At 44.7% G+C, this 26,486-nt stretch overlaps 2 protein-coding genes across 4 annotated transcripts; both read left to right on the forward strand.

Annotated features, from left to right (window-relative positions):
- On the forward strand, positions 1-26,486 carry LOC147604114 (uncharacterized). Of its 3 annotated transcripts, none has more exons than XM_086795346.1 (3): positions 1-525; positions 628-1,668; positions 25,998-26,486. In XM_086795346.1, exons 2-3 carry the CDS (start codon positions 1,172-1,174, stop codon positions 26,062-26,064), a joined length of 564 nt encoding a protein of 187 aa, XP_086651472.1. In that variant the 5' UTR covers positions 1-525; positions 628-1,171; the 3' UTR covers positions 26,065-26,486. The 3 variants fall into 3 exon arrangements, with proteins under 3 accessions (XP_086651472.1, XP_086651473.1, XP_086651471.1); XM_086795347.1 differs by having other exon boundaries at positions 857-1,668; XM_086795345.1 differs by having other exon boundaries at positions 1-1,668.
- LOC147604115 (uncharacterized) lies at positions 10,460-13,436 on the forward strand. The gene is made up of 4 exons (XM_086795276.1): positions 10,460-10,612; positions 12,316-12,322; positions 12,407-12,756; positions 12,870-13,436. Exons 1-4 carry the CDS (start codon positions 10,460-10,462, stop codon positions 12,930-12,932), a joined length of 573 nt encoding a protein of 190 aa, XP_086651402.1. The 3' UTR covers positions 12,933-13,436.

Below are 26,486 nucleotides of genomic sequence, written 5' to 3' on the forward strand. Positions count from 1 at the left end.
AGTCTTGCTTGCATAGAGAGAGTGTGCCACACTTGAAAATTCAATTAAGAACTTGAAGTTAATGAAAGGTTTTTTTCCTGAGTTGTGTTGGCCAAGTAAACATGACAAAGTAAGTGGGTTAAGGACGATGTTAAGGGGCATAAGGTGAGATTAAGAGGCAAAAGAGGAAGGATAGTAGATAATTAATATGATTAAGATGTTAAGGAGAGCCACAAGCAAATATGATTAAACCAAATCAAGGATGAGATACATCGAGATATGTACATGTAAACAACCGTGATTAGACTAGATTAAGGGGGCAAATTTGGGGTTATCTTCATAGTACCCTCTGCCTCTCGCCATAGCCATAACCCATTTTGGTTTCTCGCACGTGCTTTTGTTGGCGCATTGTGCTTGTCAGTCAGAATGGCCTCAGCAATGGCATGGCCTTCTTCATTCTCATCATTTTTCTCACATTGAAGCAAGCAGGGGCCTGGAGCGCAGACGCCAAAACGGCGACGGTCGCTGCATCCATTATCTGCACAGGTAGCCTTGCTTTTTCCTGCGTTTTTTTTCCGGATTTGAAGCGCTTCAGAAGAAGGTTGACACGGTGCACATTTCTCTTCACATCTTTCCCCACTCCTTCAGGAAAGCAGCAAGGTTTTCTACAGAGAGCGAATACTTTGCCTCTTAATGCTTTTCTTTTCAATATTTCTCACAAGCTATCGCGTGCATAACGGGGATTGAAAATTTCAGTGTGTGATGCTCTCTGTGGCGCTTTCTGAGAAGAGAGACACAGATCTTGTTTGAGAAAGGATGCTGATAAGGGATCCATGGCTGAAGAAAAGATCTAATTAAAGGATTGCGTTCTGTACAGAGATGGTCTCGTCGATGACAATGCCGATTATAAGGAGAGATCTGTAGTCTAAGCAGAAAGCAGAGCAGTCAGAAGACAAGGATAGTCTTATTTAGAGAGATGGTGTGATGATGATGATGTTAAAGGATCACCTTCTCAGAGAGATGATGCGATGATGATATCAGAGGATTGCCTTCTTTAGAGATATGATGTGATGCTGATAATAACAAGGGCAATTATGATGAGGGTCACAAAAACGATAACAATATGATTGTTGAAGCACAGAGCAGGGCATTTTAAAGCATCTGTTTATCTTCTTCTCATGATCGGGGTTGCATGGTTGAAGTAGAAAGCAGGGCATCATCTGTAAGCAAAGAATTGGCTGAACATAAGTGCTCCTCCCTGTTTGTTCCGCTGGCGTCTGCAAAGCACATCCCGCATAGGTATGCCCCCTACTTGTGCTGCTGCTGCGCACCTGTGGGTCAGGAAGCCACCTCTTTCAAGGTGGAACCTGTCCATCCCTCTAGCTGGCAAGGGGATGCTTCAGTGACACCCATGGTTTCGGAGGCCCTTCCGCCTCCGCCCCCTCGAGATGCGTTCCTGGCAGATGACACTTCAGAGCCTCCTAATGATTTCACAGCAGTGAAGCTTGGGCCCCCACTGAAGAGTAATCTGAAATGGTCTCGGAACCGCACATGTACCCCACAGGACACAAAGTCAGAAAATGATAAAGATAATGCCACTGCTGCTGCCCAGTGTCCTGAGAAAAGGTCTATAAAATGGTTGGACAACCATGGTAAACAACTTACTCAAGTGAAGGAATTTGAACCAAGGTACTCTTGTATTTTTTGATTTGATGCTCCATAAGTTGTGTGGTTGGATTCCTCCTATGTGCACATTCAAAGCTTCTTTTTATGCTCTAATTTTTCTGTGAACTTATGGGGTTGAGTGTTTCATATGCACATGGAAGTGTTCTCTGCCATCTCCATCACCACATGAGTAGTTTGATCTCTCTCTTTCTCTCTCTCTTTCTCTCTCTCTCTCACACACACACACACACACACACACACACATTTATCCATTTTTTCCAGATTTTATTGGCAGCCAATGACATTTTGTGGACAATGGCAGGTACTTTGCACCATGGTCACAGGAAATGGGCATTTTTAGACTCGGGAATGTTGGGGAGGGCAGCATCTTCCCGTTCCCATTCCTGTCCCATGTCATAGTCATAGGGAATGGCCATTCTCAATCTTTTCCCCGTTCCTTGTCCCCATTTTGCGTCCCATGTGACTATGCTTTGCACAAGTGCACAATCATTGAGACCCAGCTAGATCAGTTGTAGCACTAAATCAGTTTTTCTGTTTTTTCCAGCACACATCCACACACATGGAGTATGCATGGTTTGTGCACACTCCACTCTATATGTACCATACTTCTATTATGATTTTCTACTTGCATTACCTGTCGCCGAGTTTTTATTTTGGTCTCTAGAGGCGATAATATAATCTGTGTGTGTGCTCGCGCGTGCATGTGTGTGTGTGTGTGCGCGCAGGCCCTTCAATAGTTTCCCATCTTGAGGTACGTGTCAGGGTTTGAATGCAACTTCATGTTGTAGACTCAACAGTTTTGCACGAATACTGCTCAACTTTGTAACTCTTCTCTTCAACTGTTTAGGTACTTCCTAGTGTTGGCATTTTGTGAGCTCCTTCTGTTCATCTACTCCTTAGAGTTGATGCAGTGAGCCTGAGTCAGCCCAAGGGCTGTAGCAAACCATGGAAACTAATCACAGCCCATGGGATTTGATGCTAAGCATCAATGTTTCTACTTGTCTACATGTCACGTGCATCACCCATGTGATTGCCATGTGGACATGCTTTCTACTTGCAATCGCTTTTCTAGGCAAAGTACGTGGCAGAGTATGGCCTGTTTGGGGCTGTTTTGGCAGCGTGATAGGTGCTTGGAGGTGCCTAGGACTTGCACAAAAAGTTGGGACACAAGTTGGGCACTATGAACACAAGAAATGACTCATAAAAGGGCTGGTCAACTTGAACCCGACTACCCCATCAAAGGGTAGTTTAGATTTTAGGCATCTCATATCATTAGTTCTTGCACACATACAAGCCCAGGCCCCAAGGTGAATACAACTATTTGTTGCAGTCTTCAGCCCACGCGAGCAACATCTGAAGATCATCGCAAAGCTGGGAATCAGCAAGTTATCTATGCGTGAGTAGATTGGTATGCATAACGAGGATTGCATCCAAGATCCAAGTTTATCATTGTAAATATTCATGTTTTGCAATATTCAGGAGATTAGGTCTATCAAGGCGTTTGCAAGATAAGTTTGATAAGCGTTATTCTTTGGTGTGCTTGACGTTAATCTATGTTTTAGTCTTTCTACTATGTCACTTACGTGACATTGGTAGCAAAACATAGGTTCACCCTAGGTAGAATTTGTGCATGGTGAATTAGGGTTTGCAGCCAAAATTAGGGCTTCCTTGTTTTGCATTAGATCAGTCCTTGCAATAATGTTTTCAGCCCTAGCTTCAATGTGCAAAGTCTGAAAACCAAATTAGAGTTGATGTTTTTGCGTTTTCAGCCCATTTTGGCATGTAGCATAGGTCAGAGATCCGGAAGAACTAGTCATAGACCCTAGCAACCTGCCTAAGAAGTTGACAGAATATCCCAATCCTATTGAAGAAACAAGCAGGCTAGAACTAGCCCAAGAATTGGTAAGGGCATGCCAAGCATGAATGGATGTTGAACCTCCTGTAGCCCCCGGGTGGAGAGGATGCCAGTGCAGAGACTAGTTTTACCTTGCTCAAGAGAAGATTGGGCAAAGAACCAATTCATTCCACAACCCAAGAAAACTCAGAATAGGGATTAAGGGATGAGGACAAAAGCTTTGATGCCATGGCCCTCCAAACTCTTGGGTGATGACCAAAGAGTACCACACTCAAAGGGGCCTATAGGATCAACAAAAGTCTTAGCCTAGGTCTAACCTGGGTAGGAAATAGCTTCTTTCAAATAGTCCTTCTACAAGATCGTCACTCCAATGGAGAGGATTGCAGCTTTGAAGAGTTATACGAGAATGTTGGAATATATCATCTCTGGAGGATCTACATCACCTTTTTTCATGCTTGTACTAGTCATTTTATGAGACCCTGCATTGGCATATTTAGTAGATATTATTTAGGTATTTTATAGCATTTTATGCTACTGGATAGTTGTCGGTTTGCTTCGGCGTTGGTCGACTAGCTCTCTGGAGGGATATATAAGGGTTCTCACCCTACCGGCTTCCCTCGTGCTCATTTTCAGCAATGATCAACTGTTTCCAGCCTTCTACAGTTTGTGCTTTGGCCCTACAACCTGCCTTGTGCCGAAGGCTCTAGGCGATGAGGTCTTCAATGCTGATTATGATATGAATGAATAAATGGATGATATGATGAGCTCTTTATATGGACATGGGGTGCTGGTCGGCTGGCTATAGGGCTGGCCGACTGCACTTGTCCAAGAAAAATATATAAATGATGTAAAAAATGCCCAATAAATGCTGAAAAATATGGGAATAATACTGGAGAAATATTGATGACTGCTAGATGATATCTGAAGGCTTCTGCAATGGTCTAGATGGCCTACATGCATATGGAATGGATGCTATGCATAAATGCACACATGTCTTGATGCAAACTCTAAGGCTTCTACTGACTCTACATGCATGAATGCATCTCTTCAAGTGGGTTAAGGCACTTGGACTGACTGACTGACTGACTGACTGACTGTCTAAGGCTGAGAATGACATACGTAGCTCGTGCCTGACTTATCTTGGACTGAGGATTACAATGGGGTCACGGCGTACGACAATTATCATCCTAAAAGGTACTAATAATGTACAATGTTGCATTGATGTGATGATGAGCCATCTTGTCACCATGCACTACAGTGCAGAGTGCATGTGACCCAAGGGCACTTGGGCGGCGATCGTGAGCAGGCGATCAGGCGAGCACGTGGCGAGCAAATCGTGGGTGAGGCAAGCGAATGTGTGGCGAGCAATAAAACCATAGTGTTTCCATCATGATTCTCAATGTTCCAGTTCCATTATTTTACAATCAAAATGTCATCCGGACTCTCCGTAGTTGAAGACTAGCTAGTCAACCAACGAGATCCAATTTCAATTCCAGTTCACTTCGATAATTTCTCACCAATCCATGAATATCTTCCTCGACATATGCATGGGTGTCCTAGCAGAGTATTTTTTAAACATAGACATATGAGAGTATTTTATCGAGACTTTTGTTAACTTAAAGGCATATAAAGTAGCTATACTTTTCAATTGAAGTTTGAATGAGTATTGTCTTGTGAACTAGCTACTAAATAGTTTACCAATCATAAATCATATCAGTTGAATAATAGTAAAGTATACATTAAAATAGACTAAAAGCATTGACTTGCTGGAGCGCGTGCCCGCGTGTGTGTGTGTGTGTGAGAGAGAGAGAGAGAGAGAGAGAGAGAGAGAGAGAGAGAGAGAGAGATGGCATTACAAACAAATTAGAAGAGAAACTATAATAAATTCTAACTTAGGTTTATCTTCTTGTTTTAACATGTTGCCCAAGGAAAACTATACACCTACACCACTCTTTACATGACACTCATCAATGTGTGAGACATTTCAACCATTGAATATTAAAAGTATATATTTTAAAGAAGACTTATAATTGTTCATTGTGTGAATGCTTAAGTTACAAAACAATACCTTAAGCTGTAAGGACAATTAACATGTGGGTGATAGAATGGTAACAAGGTCCCTTCATCTGCCCATTATTTTATGTTTTCAACAAAAAATGTTCACAATAATCATGCTCAATGAAGAAATGATATTTTATATCTAGAAAGTTCACTCAATTGGGATTGAGTTTTGAATAGGAGATATCCACTAGGCCATGTAACTTAAGGACATTGGAAAACAACCAAGACATGGTCTATATTGAAGGATGGGATCCCTCCCACCTCAATTGGGATTGAGTTTTGAAGGATGAGATATCCACTAGGACATGTAACTTAAGGACATTGGAAAACTACCAACAAGGACATCAAACATGGTCTACATTGAAGGATGAGATCCCTCCCACCTCAATGTGACTATGATTCTGATTTTCAGAATTGAGATTCTCCATTCAAGCTTGAAAAAGAAGAAGACTTTTCCCAAATATTGAAGCTGTGGAAGAATCATTTTTGTTCCGGTTGCTACTACTTCTATGCGGGAGAACCCTTGGGAAGTGCTGGGCATTGTCTTGAGACTGATTTCCAGCCACTAGGTGGTTGGTTTTATTGAAGCTAAGCTACATTTGCAGAAAGCTGGGCTTCCATTTTATTCGGGATTGCTGGGCAATCCTGGCGAAGGGCATAGTTGCATCCAAACTACGTTTGGATGTAATCCAAACGTTCCAAACGTTTGGAACGTTCACTGATGTTTGGAAACGTTAGTGAACGTGCACTAACGTTTGGAAACGTTAGTGAACGTGCACTTTTGATTTTATAGGTTAAAAAAACGGAGACAAGTCAACGTCATTTTTTTTCACTTTTTCTTACATGCGTGTGGCGTCCTTTGTGTGGTGTCTCTATGCGGCGCTCAAGTCTTCTCTTGCGGGCATCTCTATGCGGCGCTCAACTCTCTCTCTCTCTCTCTCTCTCTCTCTCTCCCTCGCCCTCTCGCAAAATTAAAACTAAAGGTTGTATAGTATTAGTAAGTGCTTTAATGTTCATTGATGAATCTTCAAACTTCATATTTCAAAATTTTATAAGTAAACTATAAATTTTGTGTATATATAAATCGGGGGCAGCGTTCACTACGTTTGGAATCTTTTTAGCACGTTTTCCAAACGTACTAAACGTATTGTTCACTACGTTTGGAACCACCTTGGCGAAGGGTGCTTGGCAGCATATTGCTAGCTTGTAGCTGGGCTACTTATGGGCAAGTACAGCATTTGTGAATTGTTTTCATGCTCAATTATTTTGGAAGAAAATGGTGGTGTATGGCTGGGCGAGGCCACCGGTTTTATGTACTTGTGAAATCAATACAAATCCTTCAAGGGGGAAGGGAGGGGGGGAACTAGCCCATCTTTTGGTCCCTAGTGTAGTGTCATTTTTTTTCAGTATTTCCAAATTGTATATTCAATTGCTATGTACTTTTGACAAGATGTATGGCTGTGTATGTGGGATATGGTAGTGATCAAAGGATGGTAATCTTGTGAATTCAGTGCTAAATTTTGTATAACCATGCACCGGTTTGTGACACAAACCCAAGGGGAGAGTTGCATGAGCGTTGGTAGCCAGTTGAGACTGCCCTAGAAGCTTTTATGGAGCACTCGGAGTGTCACGTGCACGCTCGTGCCATGGCTACACCTCCACATGAACATCATCAATCCCTGATTAGGACAGCATTTAGGGCATCAGCATCAGCATCAGCATCAGGGGCATGGGACCGGTGTTGGCAGCCAGCGGAAGTCTAGGCAGTAGTCCGTAGCAACCAGGTTGAAGACCAATCACATGGGACAGCAGGAAAGTCAGCGCAGCTATATATTTTTTCAAGAATATTCATGTCCAGATATGGCCAATAGCAGTCCTGCTGGCCGATTAGCACCTCAGGATATATATAAGCATACTTCAGCATTTTCAGCAAGTCATTGAAGTCATTCATCATTCATCAATTATAGAAAGTCAGTAGAAGTCATGTAGGGGCCAGCGGTCACCAAGGGCCTAAGTTATGTACAAGCATTCAACAACCTTTTACACCATATAAAATTCAAGAAAACCTTGACACCAACTATCTTTCTCTTCTTCTCTCTCCTTAATCGTGTTTAAATTTGCATCTTGTTTCTAATCAGGATTAGGGTTGTGGATCAGTACAACAAGGCTCCCGCACATGCAGCACCAAGGGATGAAGTTCATTCAAGATCAGTTTCAAGAAGAAGGATTCATGTTTGTGTTCAAGGACACGGCAAGAAGGCAAGGGGACAAAGTGGAATAGATGCATAGATCTCTACATCAAGTTTGGAGTGGATTCAGAGACCTGAGGCCTAAAGCCATAGTCATTGTACTCTTTTGTACTTTTATGAATATATTGAAAATATAGCCATCTCTCTCTCTCTTTCTTCTTTGTCTAAGCTGATCGTTCTTGCATTAGGTATTCTTATGCAGTGCTTAGGGCTGAAAGAAGACTACCCATAGCTTCCGCATGTGACAACTTCCTCCTAGTGTGCCAAGCAATGCTGCACCCTTGATGTGTGCTCAACCTGGGAAGTGAAAGAAGCTGACACACACAAATCTCCTTCACACTCATTCTCTGGTTATGAAGAAGCTGCCGCCTCAGATTTCTCCTCAAAGGTCCTTGGAAAATCCTTTATGATGTGCTCAGTGTAGCCACACTTGAAACATTGATCGACCAGTCACTTGGCTCGGAACTCCCTCGGAGAGTCATGTTTGCGACACACTCCCATTAGAATTGTTTGTTGTCCTCCATGGCCGTAAGAGCTCCATCTATAGCAATCTTCTTGCCCTTTTGCTATTGGACTTTCTGTTGAGTCCTAGACTTGGAACTCTCTTTGTCACATGCACTCTACACTGTAGTGCATGGTGACAAGATGGCTCATTATCAGTGCTCCATTGTACAGCAGTTGGACCCTTTATGGTAGGACGCAGTTGTGGGCCTGTGCTTGAGGATATTGGGGTTAGTGAGGATACATGCCTCCCATACAGGCGGCTGCGCCTGTGTACTGCAGGCGATTGTGCACCTCCCACAGCAAGCTGCGTCTCCTCATCCTCTCCATAGGTGGCTACGCCTCCTCTTCCACAGCAGGTGGCTGTGTCCTGCACAGCAGGCGGCTATGCTCCTCTGCAGGCGGTTACACCTTCCCTCCATAGGCGGTTACAGGTGGCTTTGCACCTCCTAGGTGGCTACACCTTCTCCACAGGCAGCTACTCCTCTTCTCCTCGACACGCTGCTGTGTCTTGGTGTCCTTCACTAGTAGCTGCACACAGACACCTCGGGTATTGGTCTTCCATCTGCGAGCTACAAGTAAGTGAATTCAGATTTAAGTAAAGAACTTTGTTGTAAATCTGATGAAGGATTCTCTCTACGGCTAACACCCGTTCGGTGCCGGGTAGTCCAAGCTTTTGGAGAACCACAGTCCAAAGGTGTCGAGATCGGGAGAGCCAGGCGTTAGTACGGGAGCGCCTGTTTGTGCGTAGTCCTGAAACACAAGTGTGGTGCTCTCCGCGGAGTCCAGTGAAGGCACAGGACCGCAGAGACTGGACCACTCAAGTGGTCGCTCTCCTTTGAACATCTACTTCGAGCCTTTTGTTTGGTACTGTATTCATTTGTACATGGACATCATCTGGTTCATTGAACCCATGGAGCATTGTATTTGTTAAATACTCCCAATAATATATCATATATTGAGGGGGGTGTCGGCCCGTTCCGGCCCCAGTGGTGGTCTCCATCTATTTCATTTCAATTTTCAATTGTTATTAAGTTGTCCATTTCAAATAGTGATATTAAGTTGTGCTATTACGCGTGTGGGTGTCCAACGGAGTCTATTCCCACTTGACGGGATCGGTTTCATTGGTATCAGAGCACGGTTGTTTCCCTCTTCTTAGTGGGGAAACGAACCTGTGTATTGGACACCCCGCTTCTAGCACACTTAACACAATGAACAGCAAAGGCAACCCTTTTGAAGTGCCTAATTCGAGGGGCCCATCAAGTGCTTCACGTGGTTCTGATGCTTTACGAGGAAGGCACAAGCCCCTTGAAAGGGTAAATGATAGTGATTCAAAGGGACAACTGTCTCGAGGAAAGACAGTCATGCTAGAAGAAGAGCCTGATGCAATGAGGGCTGAAATGGAGCATATGAGAAAGCTTTTGCAGGCACAAGAGCAAGAGCTGAAATTTTTGCATGAAGATCCCCATGTGCAAAGTGCCATTGAAGCAAGGAAAGCCGATGCAATGGTAGATGTGATTTTTGAGTCCATGGCACGGGAAGTGGGCAAGAAGCCAAGGGAGTTGGCACTTTCCTACCTCCTCCGCAAAGGTGACATCAAAGAGGGGGAAGATGGAGAGCTGAAATTCAAAAATCCACCTCGCTTGAAGCATGGAGATCCCGCATCTCAAAGGTTGAGGTCATTTATGCAAAAGGAAGAGGTGATAGTCACCTCTTGTCACGACCCTGTGTTTTTCTCTGGACAGTATGCAGGTGTGCACGGGGACATGGAGGACAGTGTGAATGGCATCAGATTGGAGTCAAAAAGTAAACCCATGTGTGGACAACCCCAAGTGTGAAGGGGGCCAAGTGATTAAAGTCTTTTCTCATAACCCATGGGGACAAAGGGTTTTGGAGGGGACAAAGGTTTAAAAGCCTTTATAAAAGGACCCCTTTTAGGGGATAATCGTGGCCTTTATGCTTCCTTTAGAGGGAGTCGAGCTTGGTGAAGTTTGTTACCAAGAGGTTCAAGGTCTTGGCAATGTTTCGTGCCAAATAGTGACCTTGAGCTTTTGAAGCCCTCACAAACCAGGTTTGCATATATGTTCATTGTGGTTGAGAGGGTAGTGAGAGTCCAATAGGGACTGTGATGCAAGAAGATTGGTGGAAGGAGGTAGAGGCTTTATTGAGAGCTCTTCAACCAATCTATAGTGTTCTTCGCATCACTGCCACGGAGGGCAGCACTCTTGGACTCTTGTACGAGTTCATGGACCGGATTGGAGAGGCTCTTAACCGATGCACTGTAACGCGCGGAAGCTCTGGGTAGTCGTCTTTCAGCCCTAAACACTCTTGAAGACCTCCTGATACAAAAACGCACCATGATGCAAAAACGCAGGTAGAGAGAGAGTAGAGAGAGAGAGTGAGAAGTGCTGGAATTTCAGTATATACTATGTACAAAAAAGGTACAATTCTGTACAGCACTTGGCTGCCCACTTGAAAAGGTGATAAACCCTAATTCTGGCCCCCTATGGGACCCTCCTACTGACTCACACCCCTAGTGGGTGGAATGCTTTCAATGATGAGTCCTTGTTGCCTTTTATAGGCTCTTTGGAGCTGCTGAAAACTGGCCGACTGCTGGTCGGCCAGTTCTGAATTTATTAAATGGCTTTAATTCAGCCGACTGGGTGATCTTGGCCTTGTCTTCATGCGCCTGCTGCTGCCACGTCAGCCGACCTGTTTTCTGGTACAGCCGACTGTACCCTGGTTCTTCTCCACATCCAAACTGGCCACATGCTCCATAGTCTGACTCTATCTGGTTCCTAGTCTTTATCTGCTTGCCTCTTCTGGATCTAGCCCTAGAAATGTCCATGGCATTGCTGATGCACATGACATCCCCCTCTGCTAAACTTGATGACGGGAATCCAACCTGCTCTTGGATGACTGTCATCATCCCAATCCTGTCCCGAAGTCCCTCGGTCATCATCCATCCCTGGCAAACCTTTTTCTCTGAAACTCCATTCTATTCTCCAAACCACTCTGTCTCTGATGAAGATCTATGCATCTGGTCTTCCTCTAGTCCACAATCCATTCCTGCCCTGACTCTGAACACCGTCTTGGTCTTCTTTCCTGGAACTGAGTCTGGCACTCTCACATCACCCTTGGAGGATCAACCTCCCTTGGGACCGTTCCCTTAGAACCCATCTGGCTCACGGAACTGACATCCCCATCTGGCACTGTGGAACACCACCAACAAACCTCCTGGGAGTTCTTCCCGATCTGTGTTCCCGCCTTGGGCTTCGAATCCGTGTACTTTCCTGTACCTTGGACCTGTACACCATCATCTGGGACTGAATCAGCGTTTAGCGTAGCTGAGCCTGATGCTCTGATACCAATGTAACGCGCGGAAGCTCTGGGTAGTCGTCTTTCAGCCCTAAACACTCTTGAAGACCTCCTGATACAAAAACGCACCATGATGCAAAAACGCAGGTAGAGAGAGAGTAGAGAGAGAGAGTGAGAAGTGCTGGAATTTCAGTATATACTATGTACAAAAAAGGTACAATTCTGTACAGCACTTGGCTGCCCACTTGAAAAGGTGATAAACCCTAATTCTGGCCCCCTATGGGACCCTCCTACTGACTCACACCCCTAGTGGGTGGAATGCTTTCAATGATGAGTCCTTGTTGCCTTTTATAGGCTCTTTGGAGCTGCTGAAAACTGGCCGACTGCTGGTCGGCCAGTTCTGAATTTATTAAATGGCTTTAATTCAGCCGACTGGGTGATCTTGGCCTTGTCTTCATGCGCCTGCTGCTGCCACGTCAGCCGACCTGTTTTCTGGTACAGCCGACTGTACCCTGGTTCTTCTCCACATCCAAACTGGCCACATGCTCCATAGTCTGACTCTATCTGGTTCCTAGTCTTTATCTGCTTGCCTCTTCTGGATCTAGCCCTAGAAATGTCCATGGCATTGCTGATGCACATGACATGCACTCTCTTGAGTCTTGACAGACGAGAGGTACTGAACTTCCAACTAGTTGCCTTCTTGTTGTAACTTGTAAGTTGTGTCATACTATGATCTATTGTAGCCTGTAGGAGTGAGCTGATAGCTTTGATCATTCATGGCTAATTTTCAGGGTTGAGGACATTCGACGGGTTTGGAATGACCGTTGGGATTGGTTCCATAGACCAATCCACGCGGTTGCCCACATATTGCACCCTCTCTGGCATAGTGAGGCCCAGTATATTAATGAAGAGTTGGAAGATGGATGGCAAGATTACATTCATAAATGGACAGGAGGAGACGTGGAGCTCATGAGACGCTTGGAGGATGAGCGGCTAGTGTATCGGAATGCCAGCCACGCATTTGGTAGACAGACTGCATGCATGCGAGAGACACAGCTTCAGCCTGTCTCATGGTGGGAGAAGTATGGGATGAGTAGCCCTCACTTGGTGAGTACAACTCTAAAAGACAAGTCTGTAATTTACATAATACATTGATTAATGATGATTATACTTAGACTTTAGTATCCTGTACTCACAAAGTTTTTGTATTTTAATGGCAGAAACGCCTCGCCATTCGAGTCCTCTCACAGGATTGCAGTTTGGGTCCTGCTGAGAGGAACTAGAGCACATGGACCCTCTTCCATACAAAGAAGAGGAACAGGTTGTCTACTGCTCAGTTGGAGCAGTTGGTGTATTGCCATTGCAATCTCCGCCTAATTGAGCAATCGGGCAATCCGATAGAGCCTCGTCAGGTCAATGTCGATAAAATCGACATTGAGAAGATGAAAGATGTCCTAGAGATTCCGCACGAGGAGCGCGTCATATATGCCATGTTGTATGAGGAGTTGATGGCACCTACTCATGGCACACGAGCATCTATAGTGGCATTATTAGGAGGTGCTAGTACTAGTGCAGCAGCTAAGATGAGTGGGGCAGCTGAGCCAGCATCATCGTCTTTTGAGAGTGACATTGAGTCTACCGAGGAGAGTACTGATGAGGACATCGAGGATGTTGAGGATTGAGTGCCTAGTTGGCAGTGTCCACACTCCATATTGAGGACTCTAGTCTTTGGGACTATCAAGCTCCTCTAGTTTACTATTTGTCATCATTCATGCATGATTGCATCTTTCAAGCTTCAACATGCTTTACTTTGTGTATTTCAGACTGCAGTTTACTTTTTTTTTGTATCAGCTGAGGATTCAAACTTTTTGTGATCACTTTGAGTGCCATTACTAATGATGAAATCCAGATCTTGATTCTTGATGTTGCCAATTTATTTATGCCAATTGGTCAGTGACTCAGTTGTGTGCCCACTGTAATTGGGTCACCCAGATTCTTTAGCTTTAGCTTTAGCTTGTAAACATGTTTTAATGTGTAAATGATGCATGTTTAATATTGTTTTGCAGGGAAGGCAACATATTTTTAACATATCATAAACCTGTATATAAATTTTGAGGCATGTACCCCCCCTTTTTGTATGAAACGTTTTTGAAACTTCTGGAAAATGAATGAAACGTTTATGAAACATGTTTCATGAAATGCCTGGCAACTATGGCTGTAGTCCCATTGTACTCCTCAGTCAGGCACGAGCTATGTAGGTCATTCCTCAGCCTTAGAGTGTCAGTCAGTTAGTCAAGTCCTTTGATCCACTTAGAGAGAATCATTCATGCATGTAGAGTCAGTACTAAGTAGAAGCCTTAGGGTTTGCATTAGATCATGGTTGCATTTGCATATCAGTCATCCCATATGCACATAGACCATTGTAGAAGCTTGAGAATATTATTCAGCATTTTTAGCATATTTATAAAGCATTATTAACATTATTTCAGCATTTATCACCTTGAGCAAGTTGTGTGGTGTAATATGCTACAGCAACAGCTCCCGAAACTGATCCTCAAGTGAAGTAGGTGGAGTAGGGTCCCCTCTAAGTATAGAAAAGTCCTGTGGGAAGCAAAATGCAGCCAAAACACTGCTGTCTAACAAAAAACAGCACTCCACCGCCAACAGAAGGCAAGGAACATGAAGAAACTGGGTAACTGGGTAGGCCAAGAACAAAACACAGGTATAGATGCTCCAAAATCAGCAAACCGCTGATTGAAATCAGAAATTCAGTATCCTCCTCAAGTACCAAACTGCTTCCAAAGCCACAATCCAAACAAAACCTCCTTTGCAAGTGATCTGTGTCCAAGAAAACGCAGCCAACCAGAGGGCTGCAAACTTGAAAATTCAAGCCAACCAGGTTCCACACCTCATGAGGAAAAACGCTGAAGAGAAGGTACCATTGGGTTCGACGGGAGGAGCCCACGTGAAGGTAGAGCTACCAGCAGAAACAACTCAGAAAAACGCAACCACCATGGTTGCAAATATGAAAACGCAGAAGTGTTTGGGACAGGAGATGGGGCAAATTCTGGAAAAGCAGAAGATATATGGTATCATCAAGTCCCAGAGCAGCAAACAGCATCAGAAAACTTGGAGGAGGAAAAAAACGCAGCAAAGATGCTATTGCTATCCTGCACAGAACATGCAGCTCACACTACAAGGGGGAAGATGCTGAAAAACACTGCAATTTGCTGATGACAACCACCTGTAGAAAAACGCAGCACTCTAGGTGCCCAGCCTTGAAAACAGAGCAGAAATAGTTGTGAAAGGGGTTCTCAGAGGCCAAACCGATGAAGGAAGAACATGGGGCTGCAATGGAGAAGTGCGTGGAAGAGGCAAACGACAAGCAGCAACCTAAGAGGAAAAAAATCAAGATCTGTCCACTTGCTGAAAAACGCAGATCTGACCACCTGAGGAGGGAGCATCCAACACTGTAGAAACCGGCGCTCTGATACCATGATAGAATGCACAATGGAAGAAGGGAAAGTGGAAACACGGGAGAGTGAGAGAGAGAGAGATGGAGAGGAAACACAGGTATAGACCTGCTCTCAATATCATCAACCAAGAATACATGTCCCGAGCAAGAGGGGAGAAGACCTCGCATGCGAGGGACTGCAGCAAACAATGCTAAGCAGTGAATAAGAGTGAGGGTATGGCCGGCTATATTTATGCCCAGATGTAGGCAGCCGACCAGCTCACAACTAGGGAAAAAGTGCCCAAGACTCCATAAAGTGGGGATAAAATATGGGAAAAATAAGTGAGGGGTGACCAGCCCCTCAAGCTAACATGGTCAGCCCTAGAGGCTAAAACAGGACACCAAACATGAAGCTAGCAACAAGGAGATGATGTCCAACACCTCGTTGGTAAGTGTGTTTTCATATTTCTTGATGACATACTTATATTCTCAGCCATTGCGGAGCAGCATGAGAAAGATGTGGAGAAAGTCTTGCAACTTTTGCGAGATAATGGGCTCTACATAAATGCCAAAAAGTCTATCTTCGGCGTTACTTTCAATACTTGGGCTACATCATTATTTCCGCCAGGATTTTATTGGACCCCTCAAAGGTTCAAGAGCATTATTTCAGCATTATTAACATTATTTCAGCATTTATCACCTTGAGCAAGTCATGTAGCATAATATGCCCTACAATCGGTCAGCTTTACAGCTAGCCGACCAGCCACATGCTCATATAAATAGCCATCGTTTGCATCATTCTTAGCATCTCATCATTCAAGCACAATCGATTTAGCATTCAGCCTATTGGAACATCATCGCCTGAGCATCTTGAGCATACATCATCAAAACGCAGCATCCAGAATTCAGCCAAGGAAGGAGGCGCTTTGGTCCTTGTGTTTTCAGCCTTCATGCAGTTTTAAGCATTCATACATCACATCGTTTGCTCTAGCCCTCAAGGTGAAGGTAAACGCAGTTTGTTCATTCATTTATAGTGCATAATCTCGATTTTCAGCCTAGAACAGTCCCAAAGCAGCCCATCTCTCAGCCTCAGTTCGCAACCTTCCTCCATTCCCTTGGAAGAGTGCATTGGCATTGAGATTGGTCATCATTGGTGCTTCTACATCTGGGTACAATTCAGCCTGACTCTTGGTCTTTCAAAGGTCTTGTGTTTGGCTTATCTACAGTTCAAAGTCGGTCATACATTCATTCTCTTCAAAGATAATAACGCAATACTCCTAGCAATAGGAGGGGGCCCTTTAGTGAGTAATTTGGGACCCAATAAGGTGTACAGATCTCTCTCTCTCTCTCTCTCTCTCTCCTCTCTTAAATTGTGAAGTGATAAAGTGGATTGCTAAAGACTCGTGAAACTCAGGATAAAGAAGGCGTTGTGAGACTGTGACAGGGTTCTACATCTACGCATAATTTTGCTACATGTTACACCCTCTTGTCTCGAGGGGAGTAGCAAGATGAATTGTGTCCGAGAGATCATGGGGTCAATGCGCACGAACATCACATGCAAGGACGGTTTCAAACCATCCACAAAACGCTCAATTTTCTCCAACCGTTGGACAGATTTCAAGAGCATGGGTAGAAGCTGTTGGGGTAAAGGCGTTATGCCCACCCTTATAGTGTGTACAAGCCCATAAGTTATAGTACATAGTACACTTAGTACTTTTAATGTACTAAGTGCACTATGTGTACTAAGTGCAATATACATGTGTGATAGGGGAGTCACACACTCATGCTTTTGATGAGTTGACTTATCCCCACAACTCTCTCTCTCTCTCTCCCTTGCTTCTCTGTGTATGTCTCCCATGAATGATCTCTAAACCCTAATTGACAGGTTTCTCCCCATCAACTGGTATCAGAGCCCTGGAGCAGTTGTACTGTTATGCTGAATTTTGGTCGTGCTGAATTCTGATCTGAAGATTGCCTTGTCCTTTTTTTTTGGTCGCCTGGTCTCTGCCCAGCTAGTAGGCGTGGGCTGGCTCAACTGCTGTCCAGCCTGCAGCGTGGGCTGCCCCAGCTGCCCAGCAGCCAAGCGAGGACAGCAGCCAGGCGTGCTGCCCAGCAGACACGAGCGAGAAGTCAGCACACGGCGCAGGCAAACGCACAGGCAAACACGAGCGAGGAGGCTAGCGCTGGATCCGACGTGATCGAAGAAGCGCACAGCAGTCGGGCGTCCATCGACGAACACGCCTACGAGCTATTGTGAAGAGCGAAAGGCAGGACACGTTCTCTGGCGAGCAACCCACAACTCGTCACCCAACGTCTTCTGCGCCCGTGGAGTCCAGTCGCCCACTTGGAGAGCTACGCGTGTCACAGCTTGTGGTCGTCTCCCTTAGCTGCTCTTCTTCGCAGCTTGGACTACTGGTTCGCAAGTCACAGCTTCGTGGTGTCCGCTGCAGTGTTGCGGAGGGACTGTGTTGAACACAACCAAGAGAGCAAAATAGCAGCAGTCCTGGTGGCGGCAGCAGCAGCACCTCCTCGTCTGAAAACGAAGAAAGCCAGCCCAAGCCCCCAACTACTAATCAGCAGCAGCATCAACACCAAAATCGACGCTCTCCTTTCCTGCAAGAAAAATCAGTAATTTCAGAGGTATTTTTGCTTCAATTTTGCGAATTTCTTATCAATTCAATCAATTGAGCAGGTACAGGTGCCCAATTGCTCAATTTTTGAGCAAAATTGGCAAAATTGGGTGACATTGGTCACAATCAGGATAAATTTGCAGGAAATTGGTCAAATCAGGATCAATTTGCAGGAAATTGGATGTCGAAATTTGGGGCTTTTGATGTAATTGTGCAATTAAGCACTCATACATGCTGTATGATGTGAGAAATCGCACATTTGGGCAAAATTGCAGCAAAATTGCAGCAAATTGCAGTGCAAATCAAGGGGCTTTTGTGCCGATTTGGTTGATTTGCATGCAGGCAATCGCATTTGATGCTGTGGATAATGTGTTGATGCCTTACAAGCACTCAATGTGCCTGTAAATCAAGGGGCTTTCATGTATTTGATGTATATGTGGCCAGGGGGAAGCATCTTGAACACTCTGGATGCCTTCATGTGCGTCAATGTACCATGCATGATCAGAAATTGATCTCAAATCAAGGGGCTTTTCAAGTTTGTATGCTTGTTGATCTTGGCAAAGCAGCAGGCAAGACATTTATGCCTTGAATCCTTAAAAATCAGCTTGCAGTCAAGGGGCTTTTGCCCAATTTCTGTTCGGGACTGTTGTATGCAGTGTACGGGACTGTAAAAATCTGATTTTTACTCATTTGGACAGCCAGGAGAGCATTTATTGCTACTGTACCTGCTGGTACAGATTTGGCACAGCTTTGTGCATGTTTTGGCATGGCTGTACATTGTTTTGAGTGATCAAAAGGTTCAAATTCAGCTGCTGAAATTGCCGGTACAGGTTTGGTACATCATTGGTGAGCGCTTAGTACTGCTGTACAGTACTTTGGAAGGGCAAAAGAGCACATTTAAGGTGCTGTCCAAAATCTGCAGCAACCAGATTTTGGTGTTTTCATCACAAAAAGTGGGAGAAAAGTTGCATTCTTGCTTCCGCAGTGGGAGATAAAGCTTGGGAGAACATTTGTGAGCACTTTGTGTGCTTTGGGTGCAGTGTTTGCACATCTTTTGGTGCAGTGTTTGCACATTTGCAGGGAGTCAGGCATTACAGGTTGTATTTTGCTATGGCAACCACAGGTGAGAGCTCTTCATTGCTTCACATTAAGAAGCTTGAAGGCTCGCATAACTATGACATTTGGCAAACCCAGTGCTACAATGTGTTGCTTCAGAAAAAGCAGCACAAGCCTATCAAAGAAAGGGGTGTGATGCCCGCTTCTCTTACTGCTGAAGAGTGGGAAGATATGGATGAGCTGGCAAGATCTACTATCATGCTGTCTGTGTCAGACTCATTACTTTTCAGCATTCGTGAAGAGAAGACAGCTTGGGGAATGTGGCAGAGATTGCAGGACTTGTATGCCCAACAAAGTGCCTCAAGCAAAGTGTATTGGTTGAAGAAACTCATAGGCCTTCAGATGAAGGAAGGGGCTTCTATGACAGCCCATCTCAATGAGTTTAATGGTATTGTCAGCCAGGTCATTAATCAAAAGTTGGCAATGGACGATGAGTTCAAAGCCACTTTTTTGTTATGCACTTTGCCAGAGAGTTGGGACACATTCAGGACAGCCACTAGCAATTCGCATGCTATGCTGTCATATGCAGATGTTGAGGGTGCTCTTCTTCAAGAAGAGATGAACAGGAAGAACAACTCTGTTGGCAAGTCAAATGCAATGAATGCACGTGGGAGATCCCAGCAAAGGGGGAAAAGCCAAGAAAGGGGAAGGAGCAAGTCTCGCTCCAAAAAGGATTTGGAATGCCATTATTGTGGCAAGAAGGGACACATCAAAAAGCAATGCTACAAATGGAAAAATGATCAAAAGGAAAAAGGAAAAGGCAAAGACAAAGAGAAGGATGAAGCCAAAGATGTAAAGCCAAAGGGCAAAAGTGGAGTCAAGATCGAAGAAATCAATGTGTCACATGCAGGTGGCAGTGAGGATGAGGTCCTATTTACTTCTTCACTTGATGCCCATTCACTTCTTACAGGTGGTCATGGTATGCACTCATGGATCATTGATTCAGGTGCCTCCTTTCATGTCACAGGTTGCAGAGACTTGTTTGTCAGGTACACTGCTGGCAATGAAGGAGTTGTTTATTTGGGTGATAACCATGCATGCAAGATACTTGGCAGAGGTGATGTGAGGCTTGTATTTTCAGATGGCTCACAGCTTATGCTCCATGATGTCAGGCATGTGCCTGAGATCAAAAAGAATCTGCTTTCTACTGGACAGCTTGATGATGCTGATTATGTTACCACATTTGGTAGTGGAAAGTGGAAGATTAGTAAGGGCTCACTGGTTGTTGCCAGAGGCTCTAAGGTGGACACTTTTTATTTTATGCATGCAGGTGTTTGTCACCATGCTAATGTAAATGCAACCGAGCTGCCGGAAATCTCTATGTGGCATAGCCGGTTGGGACACATGAGTGTCAAAGGAATGGAGCAATTGTCTCGTTTGGGTTACTTGCCTTCTCTAAAGTTTTCAAGTTTTCAGTTTTGTGATTATTGTATATATGGTAGGCAACTACAGTGCCCCCACAAGAAAGCTCTTGGACAGAAAGATGCTCAGTTAGAGCTTGTGCATACAGATGTATGTGAGATGCCTCAGCTTTCTTTGGGAGGGGCAAAGTACTTTGTGTCTTTTATTGATGATGCCACACGCAAGGTGTGGGTCTATCCTCTTCGTTTGAAGAGTGATACATTCTCAGTGTTTCAGAAGTTTGTTGCTCTTGTTGAGAATCAAACTGGCAAAACACTGAAGGCTTTGCGTTCCGACAATGGTGGAGAGTACATGTCCAAACAGTTTCAGGACTTTTGTGATGCTAAAGGCATCAAGAGGGAGCTCTCTACTCCTTATGATCCTCCACAAAACGGGACAGCAGAGAGGATGAACAGGACCATACAGGAGAAGGTCCGTTCTATGTTGTCACATGCTGCATTACCTCATGGTTTTTGGGCTGAAGCTGTTATGACAGCCGTTCACCTTATAAATAGGTCACCTAACACGAGGCTTGGTGGGAAAGTGCCAGAAGAAGTATGGACAGGGAAGCCTCCGTCATACAAGCACTTGAGAGTGTTTGGTTGCGTTGCGTACGTGCACATACGCAGGGAAATGCGCACCAAACTTGATCCTAAGTCTCACAAATGCATATTCCTAGGATATGGTGACACAGGTGAAATGGGGTATAGACTTTGGGATCCCATGAATAGAAAGATCATACGCAGCAATGATGTCATTTTTGATGAAACATGCATGTATAAGGAGCCTGCAAGGCAACAGGAGCCTGGCAGAGTCATCTTTGATGACGATGGACATCATGGACAACAACAAAGGGCTGTAAATCAGCCATTACAGCAGGAAAACCAGCCCTTAAATGGTGCTGAAAATGGTCCAAATGGACAGCCAGACATGGCAGAAGATATCCCTATGGATATACCACAGTTGGAGGAGATACCGGGCATGATTTTTCAGCCTTATGGCATGGAACAGGAGCCACCAATGGGTGATATGCAGGCTGGACAGCAACCTGCAAATGATGGTCATTGGGTACGGAGGTCCACAAGACCCTCCAGAGCCCCTGACAGGTTTGTTCCAGGGGTTGACTACTTGATGCTTACTGACTGTGGGGAGCCCTCATGTTATAAAGAGGCTTTACAGAGGGCAGACAAGGCTCTTTGGGAGCGTGCCATGAAGTCAGAGATGGATTCTCTGCATAAAAATGGAACTTGGAAGTTGGTGCCTTTGCCTGCAGGCAAGAAAGTTTTGCCATGCAAGTGGGTATACAGGCTCAAAGTTGCACCAGATGCAAAGCCAAGATACAAAGCCAGATTAGTGGCTAAGGGCTTCAAGCAGGAATATGGTGTGGACTTTGATGAGATCTTCTCTCCAGTGGTCAAAATGACCACACTTAGAGCTGTGTTGGCTTTGGTTGCGCATGATGATCTGGACTTGATTCAGATGGATGTGAAGACTGCTTTTCTTCACGGTGATCTCCATGAGGAGATATATATGCAGCAGCCAGAGGGTTATGCAGTTAGTGGAAAGGAGAAGCTTGTATGCAAGCTGAAAAAGAGTCTTTATGGGCTCAAACAGGCACCAAGAGAATGGTATCATAAATTTGATACATTCATGAAATCTCAGAAATTCAGGAGAAGTGACATAGATCACTGCTTGTACACCAAGAAAGCTTTGGATGGCAGTCTATTGATTCTCATTTTGTATGTTGATGATATGTTGATTGCCGGGAAATCTCGTAAAGAGATGGATGCTTTGAAGAAGAGGCTGCATGAAACCTTTGATATGAAGGATTTGGGTGATGCAAATCACATCTTGGGTATGCGGATACTTCGGGACAGAAATCAGCATGTGTTGTATTTGTCTCAGAAGGAATACATTGGCAAAGTCTTGCAGAGGTTCAATATGGACGGGGGGAAGAAAGCTAGTACTCCTTTGCCTCCATATGTGAAACTCAGTGCTATGGACAGCCCACAGTCGGATAGTGACAGGGCTGATATGGCCAAGATTCCGTATGCTTCAGCTTGTGGCAGTCTCATGTATGCCATGGTTGCTACTAGGCCGGACATTGCATTTGCAGTGGGAGTGGTTTCTAGATACATGGCCAACCCTGGCAAGAAGCATTGGGAAGCAGTGAAAGGTGTCATGAGATACCTGAAGGGCACACAGGATTTGTGCATTTGCTTTGGCAAACAGGATGCATTAGTGCATGGTTACACGGATTCGGATTATGCCGGTCATCCAGATAACCGGAAGTCTACTACCGGTTATGTATTTACATTCACAGGAGGTGCTGTGTCATGGATATCCAGGATGCAGAAGTGCATTGCCTTATCTACTACAGAGGCCGAGTATATTGCAGCCACAGAGGCTTGCAAGGAGGCATTATGGCTATCTCGGTTAGTGGTTGATTTGGGCTATACAGGGGATATTCCATTGTTGCATTGTGACAGTCAGAGTGCCATCCAGTTGGCAAAGAACCCTGTCTTTCATGCAAAGACGAAGCATGTGGATGTGAAGTATCACTTCATCAGAGAGGTGATAGAGAACAAGCAAATTCAGCTTGTTAAGATTCATACGGATGACAACCCGGCTGATCTGTTGACGAAGAGTTTGCCTCCGGAGCGGTTTGCTCATTGCAGACACTTGATGGGCATTGGATGAGGCCACTTTCAGCCTTGATATGGCCTTGTATATTATTATGTACATGCTGATTTTTTCTTTTCCTTTACTTAAGGGCACTTTGCCTTTAAGTGGGAGGTTGTTGGGGTAAAGGCGTTATGCCCACCCTTATAGTGTGTACAAGCCCATAAGTTATAGTACATAGTACACTTAGTACTTTTAATGTACTAAGTGCACTATGTGTACTAAGTGCAATATACATGTGTGATAGGGGAGTCACACACTCATGCTTTTGATGAGTTGACTTATCCCCACAACTCTCTCTCTCTCTCTCCCTTGCTTCTCTGTGTATGTCTCCCATGAATGATCTCTAAACCCTAATTGACAGGTTTCTCCCCATCAGAAGCTTCCAGAAGTGTGCCAGGTCGTCCGGTTACCTGCTCATCTTACTTCTAAGAAAAGCACTCCCATTGCTGCCTTAACTCACGGTGATAATCTCTGCGGTACGGGCTGTCCAAGGGGAAACTTCAGCAGAGCATTAGGCTGCAAACTGTGGACAACATTCTTAATGACCCCTTGTACTCGGAATTTAGTTATACTACCTTTTCTTGTACATAATATAATTCAGTAGATTAGGGCTATTGTGTGTGTTGTATGTTAATTCCACTGCACTGTTCTCTCTCATCTCTTCTCAAACCCTAGCACATACCACAAGAGTTGCTTTATAGTTGGTATTAGAGTAGGGAATTTTTTTCCTTTATGGCACCCGTCTGCGTTGATTGGTTGGATAGGGTAGAGCCCCTAGCTTGCCCAAGTCGGGTTTGGGGAAAGTCTCTATTTGGGTTCTCTTCTCACTGCTTTGTCATGGATTCTGAACATCTTGCAGCGTTGCTTCAGCGCAAATATGGAGGCGATGTCTAATCCTCTTGATAGGCTAGAGATGACCCCCCACCCACCTATTGTTCCAGATTTATCACCTACCGAGGCTCGTGCTTCTCCTCAAGGCCACGAGGATTCCGAGCACGAAGTGGCAAATCTCCCCCAAGGAGGGGTTTTCACCCCTTTAGATGCGGATGTGGATGAACCGAAAGAACTTCGCTTCTGGTCTGACAGTTGTCATTCTTTGCCTACAAGAGGTCGATAGGGGTGATGTTGTTCGTGTCGCCGATGGTCTCCTTGGAGTCTTCTCAACTGGACTCCCTGGATAGTTCCCATCACCTTCACCGGCTCAACATTGGGGCAACTCTACCGGTTCGCCGAGCTCTTCCTCCATGCCTTGTGAGTTGTGAGGAACGAACTCAGTTATTGAAGCTTCAAAAACCTCCCAAGTTCAATGGGAAGATGGACAGAGAAGTCGTCACCAACTGGAATCGTGAGATGGCAGCAGTAGGTGGTTGAGATATTTTTCAGCTCCATTTGGTGTGTGTGGCATTAATAGGTGCCGCCCTCTTGTGATGGGAAGACCACCTCAAGCACCGCTCTGTTACTTGTTGGGATGGCTACCGCAGGGAGGTCTTGACTCTCAAAGCAATCTCTTGCCTGTTGTCAGCCTGCTGAAGGGACCCACGATTGCATATAACAGCCCATGACTAGCATAAAATGTCCATGACTAGCAATAAATGGCCATATTTCACACGTGAGGCTGCCTGGATGCCTAGCTGACCTTATTGTGCACCTGCTCCTTCTGGCCGATTTGCTCAGAGTCGGCTGAAAACAAACAGGATCTGCTGGGTAGGATGAGAGGGTGGAGGGTACAGATGTTTGTTCTTAGGGCATCTGTAGCAAGTTGCAACCCCCATGAGCTTTTTGTTGAAGGCAACCCCCAGGAGACCCCTGCCATCTTCTCTTTGAAATGCACAGACAAACACTTTGTCGTCTGCCCTCCAGGGCTGGCCGACTGACACGTGGCAGCCATTTCTGGGAAACAGCCCATGCGCAGTATGGGTGTGTCACATGTGCAGAGAGAAGCGGCAGCTTAGGACCATCTGCTGAGAGGGAAGTAGACCAGAAGCAGGCAGAAGAGACTCAGGCTCACTTGCAGAGAATTGTCCATGATGATTGCAAACTGAGTGCAAGGCTGAAGAAGACTGGAATAGGTGAATGCTGAGCATGGGAAGGGATTGTACTTTTATAGGCCAAGTATGCCCCCTAATATGCTGGTCAGCAGTCTTTTTCTCTCCCGTGGGGGGGTGGGTGCAACAATTGGCTGCAAGAGCATTAGGGGCGACCTGTATGGGCAGTTTGGAGGCCTAAAAAAAAGACTGAAACTGGTCATTGTTTTCCCATCCTTCTTGGCTGGTCCTCTCATGTTTGCTCCTTTGGTTCATGGACCCCATTCTCATAGGCTTAAACTATCCCTCTCTCTTACAGCCACTTGTTCCTTTGTCAAATAGGACCCTGAATGAGCTGTAACTCTCCTTAATCCTAAGCCTACTCTTTGCATGTAGACATGGCTTATGCGTTTTGGTGCATGGAGCAGACATTCCATCCCTGTTGCATTGCTTCATGAGGATGTATTAGTTAGTTGGGTATTATTAAAAGGGTATCCATGATAGGTTCTTTTGCACGTTGGCTCCTTGGATTGAAAGGGGAATACATTAATTAAGTCCCCCACAAAAGTTCGAAGTAATGTCTGACCACAGCTTGCATTCGGCCTAACTGGACTCCCAGGCTGCCTCTTGACTCCCTTGCGTGCCAATCAATTCCGACCAGCTAGGTCCTTTTGTGCACTTCTAAAGAGCCCTTCGTTGCTCTTTTGGGAGGGAGCTGCCACCTACAGTGCACTGTGCACTGACAGGAGAGTTCAGCCTTCTGTAATTTTGCTGTAGTCACTTTACTTCTGAAATATCTTGTACCTTGTTGTACAAGAAAATCATACGTGTGTTCTGATGTGCTCCAACTGTACAAAATTTTTATAAAATGTTTTGCCACCAATTTAGTCTGGGGAAAAGAAATCCATGCATGTCATGCAAGTCTTCCTGACTCACAATTGGATGAGTTTTAGTATTTTGTGACTTGCAAAGCCATGTTTTTTAAATTGTTTTCAAGTGTTGTTTGTGGATCTAATTCTTTGATCTTTGGGTTTGCAGTGATTCAGAGGATTCAGATAACGAGCATGAAGATTTGTTTGCTTCCTGCACTTGTGCCATTCAGTGAAGTCGCTGTAATTGACCATATCCCTTATGAATCACTGCTTCTTTAGATGTCATCTATATCTCTATTGCAAGAGAAGTTATTGGTTAGTGGAAGCAGTTGTTTTGCCTCCTCTTATACCTTTGTGCATGGTGAGAAAACAAAGTGGTGTTTTTTGATGATGGGTAGAGTTTCTGTCCCCTTCCATAATTATTCACATTGTATATGTATGTCCTTGGTGATATAATACCTGCAGTTCACAGAAACACTTAAGAAAAAAAAACTGTGGGTTTGTGATAAAAACAAGACAATGGAATTTAGTCAGACCTACCATCTTGCGCATCAATATACATGGTGAATGATGAATTTCAACATGTCATGAAATGTTCGCTTTCAAAGACAGAAGCCTGATTTTTATAAGAGGCACGTTTAAGCAATCATTCTCA

This window comes from Cibotium barometz, chromosome 62 (genome assembly GCF_041138505.1).
Source record: "Cibotium barometz isolate CiBa-2024 chromosome 62, ASM4113850v1, whole genome shotgun sequence".
Classification (NCBI taxonomy): domain Eukaryota; kingdom Viridiplantae; phylum Streptophyta; class Polypodiopsida; order Cyatheales; family Cibotiaceae; genus Cibotium; species Cibotium barometz.

Coding starts and splice junctions, on each gene's coding strand:
- LOC147604114 (XM_086795345.1), top strand. CDS start 1,172: ATGGTTGAAGTAGAAAGCAGGGCATCATCTGTAAGCAAAGAATTGGCT. Junction 1,669..25,997: donor GTGAAGGAATTTGAACCAAG/GTACTCTTGTAT, acceptor TTGGGTTTGCAG/TGATTCAGAGGATTCAGATA.
- LOC147604115 (XM_086795276.1), top strand. CDS start 10,460: ATGCAAGAAGATTGGTGGAAGGAGGTAGAGGCTTTATTGAGAGCTCTT. Junction 12,757..12,869: donor GGATGAGTAGCCCTCACTTG/GTGAGTACAACT, acceptor TTTTAATGGCAG/AAACGCCTCGCCATTCGAGT.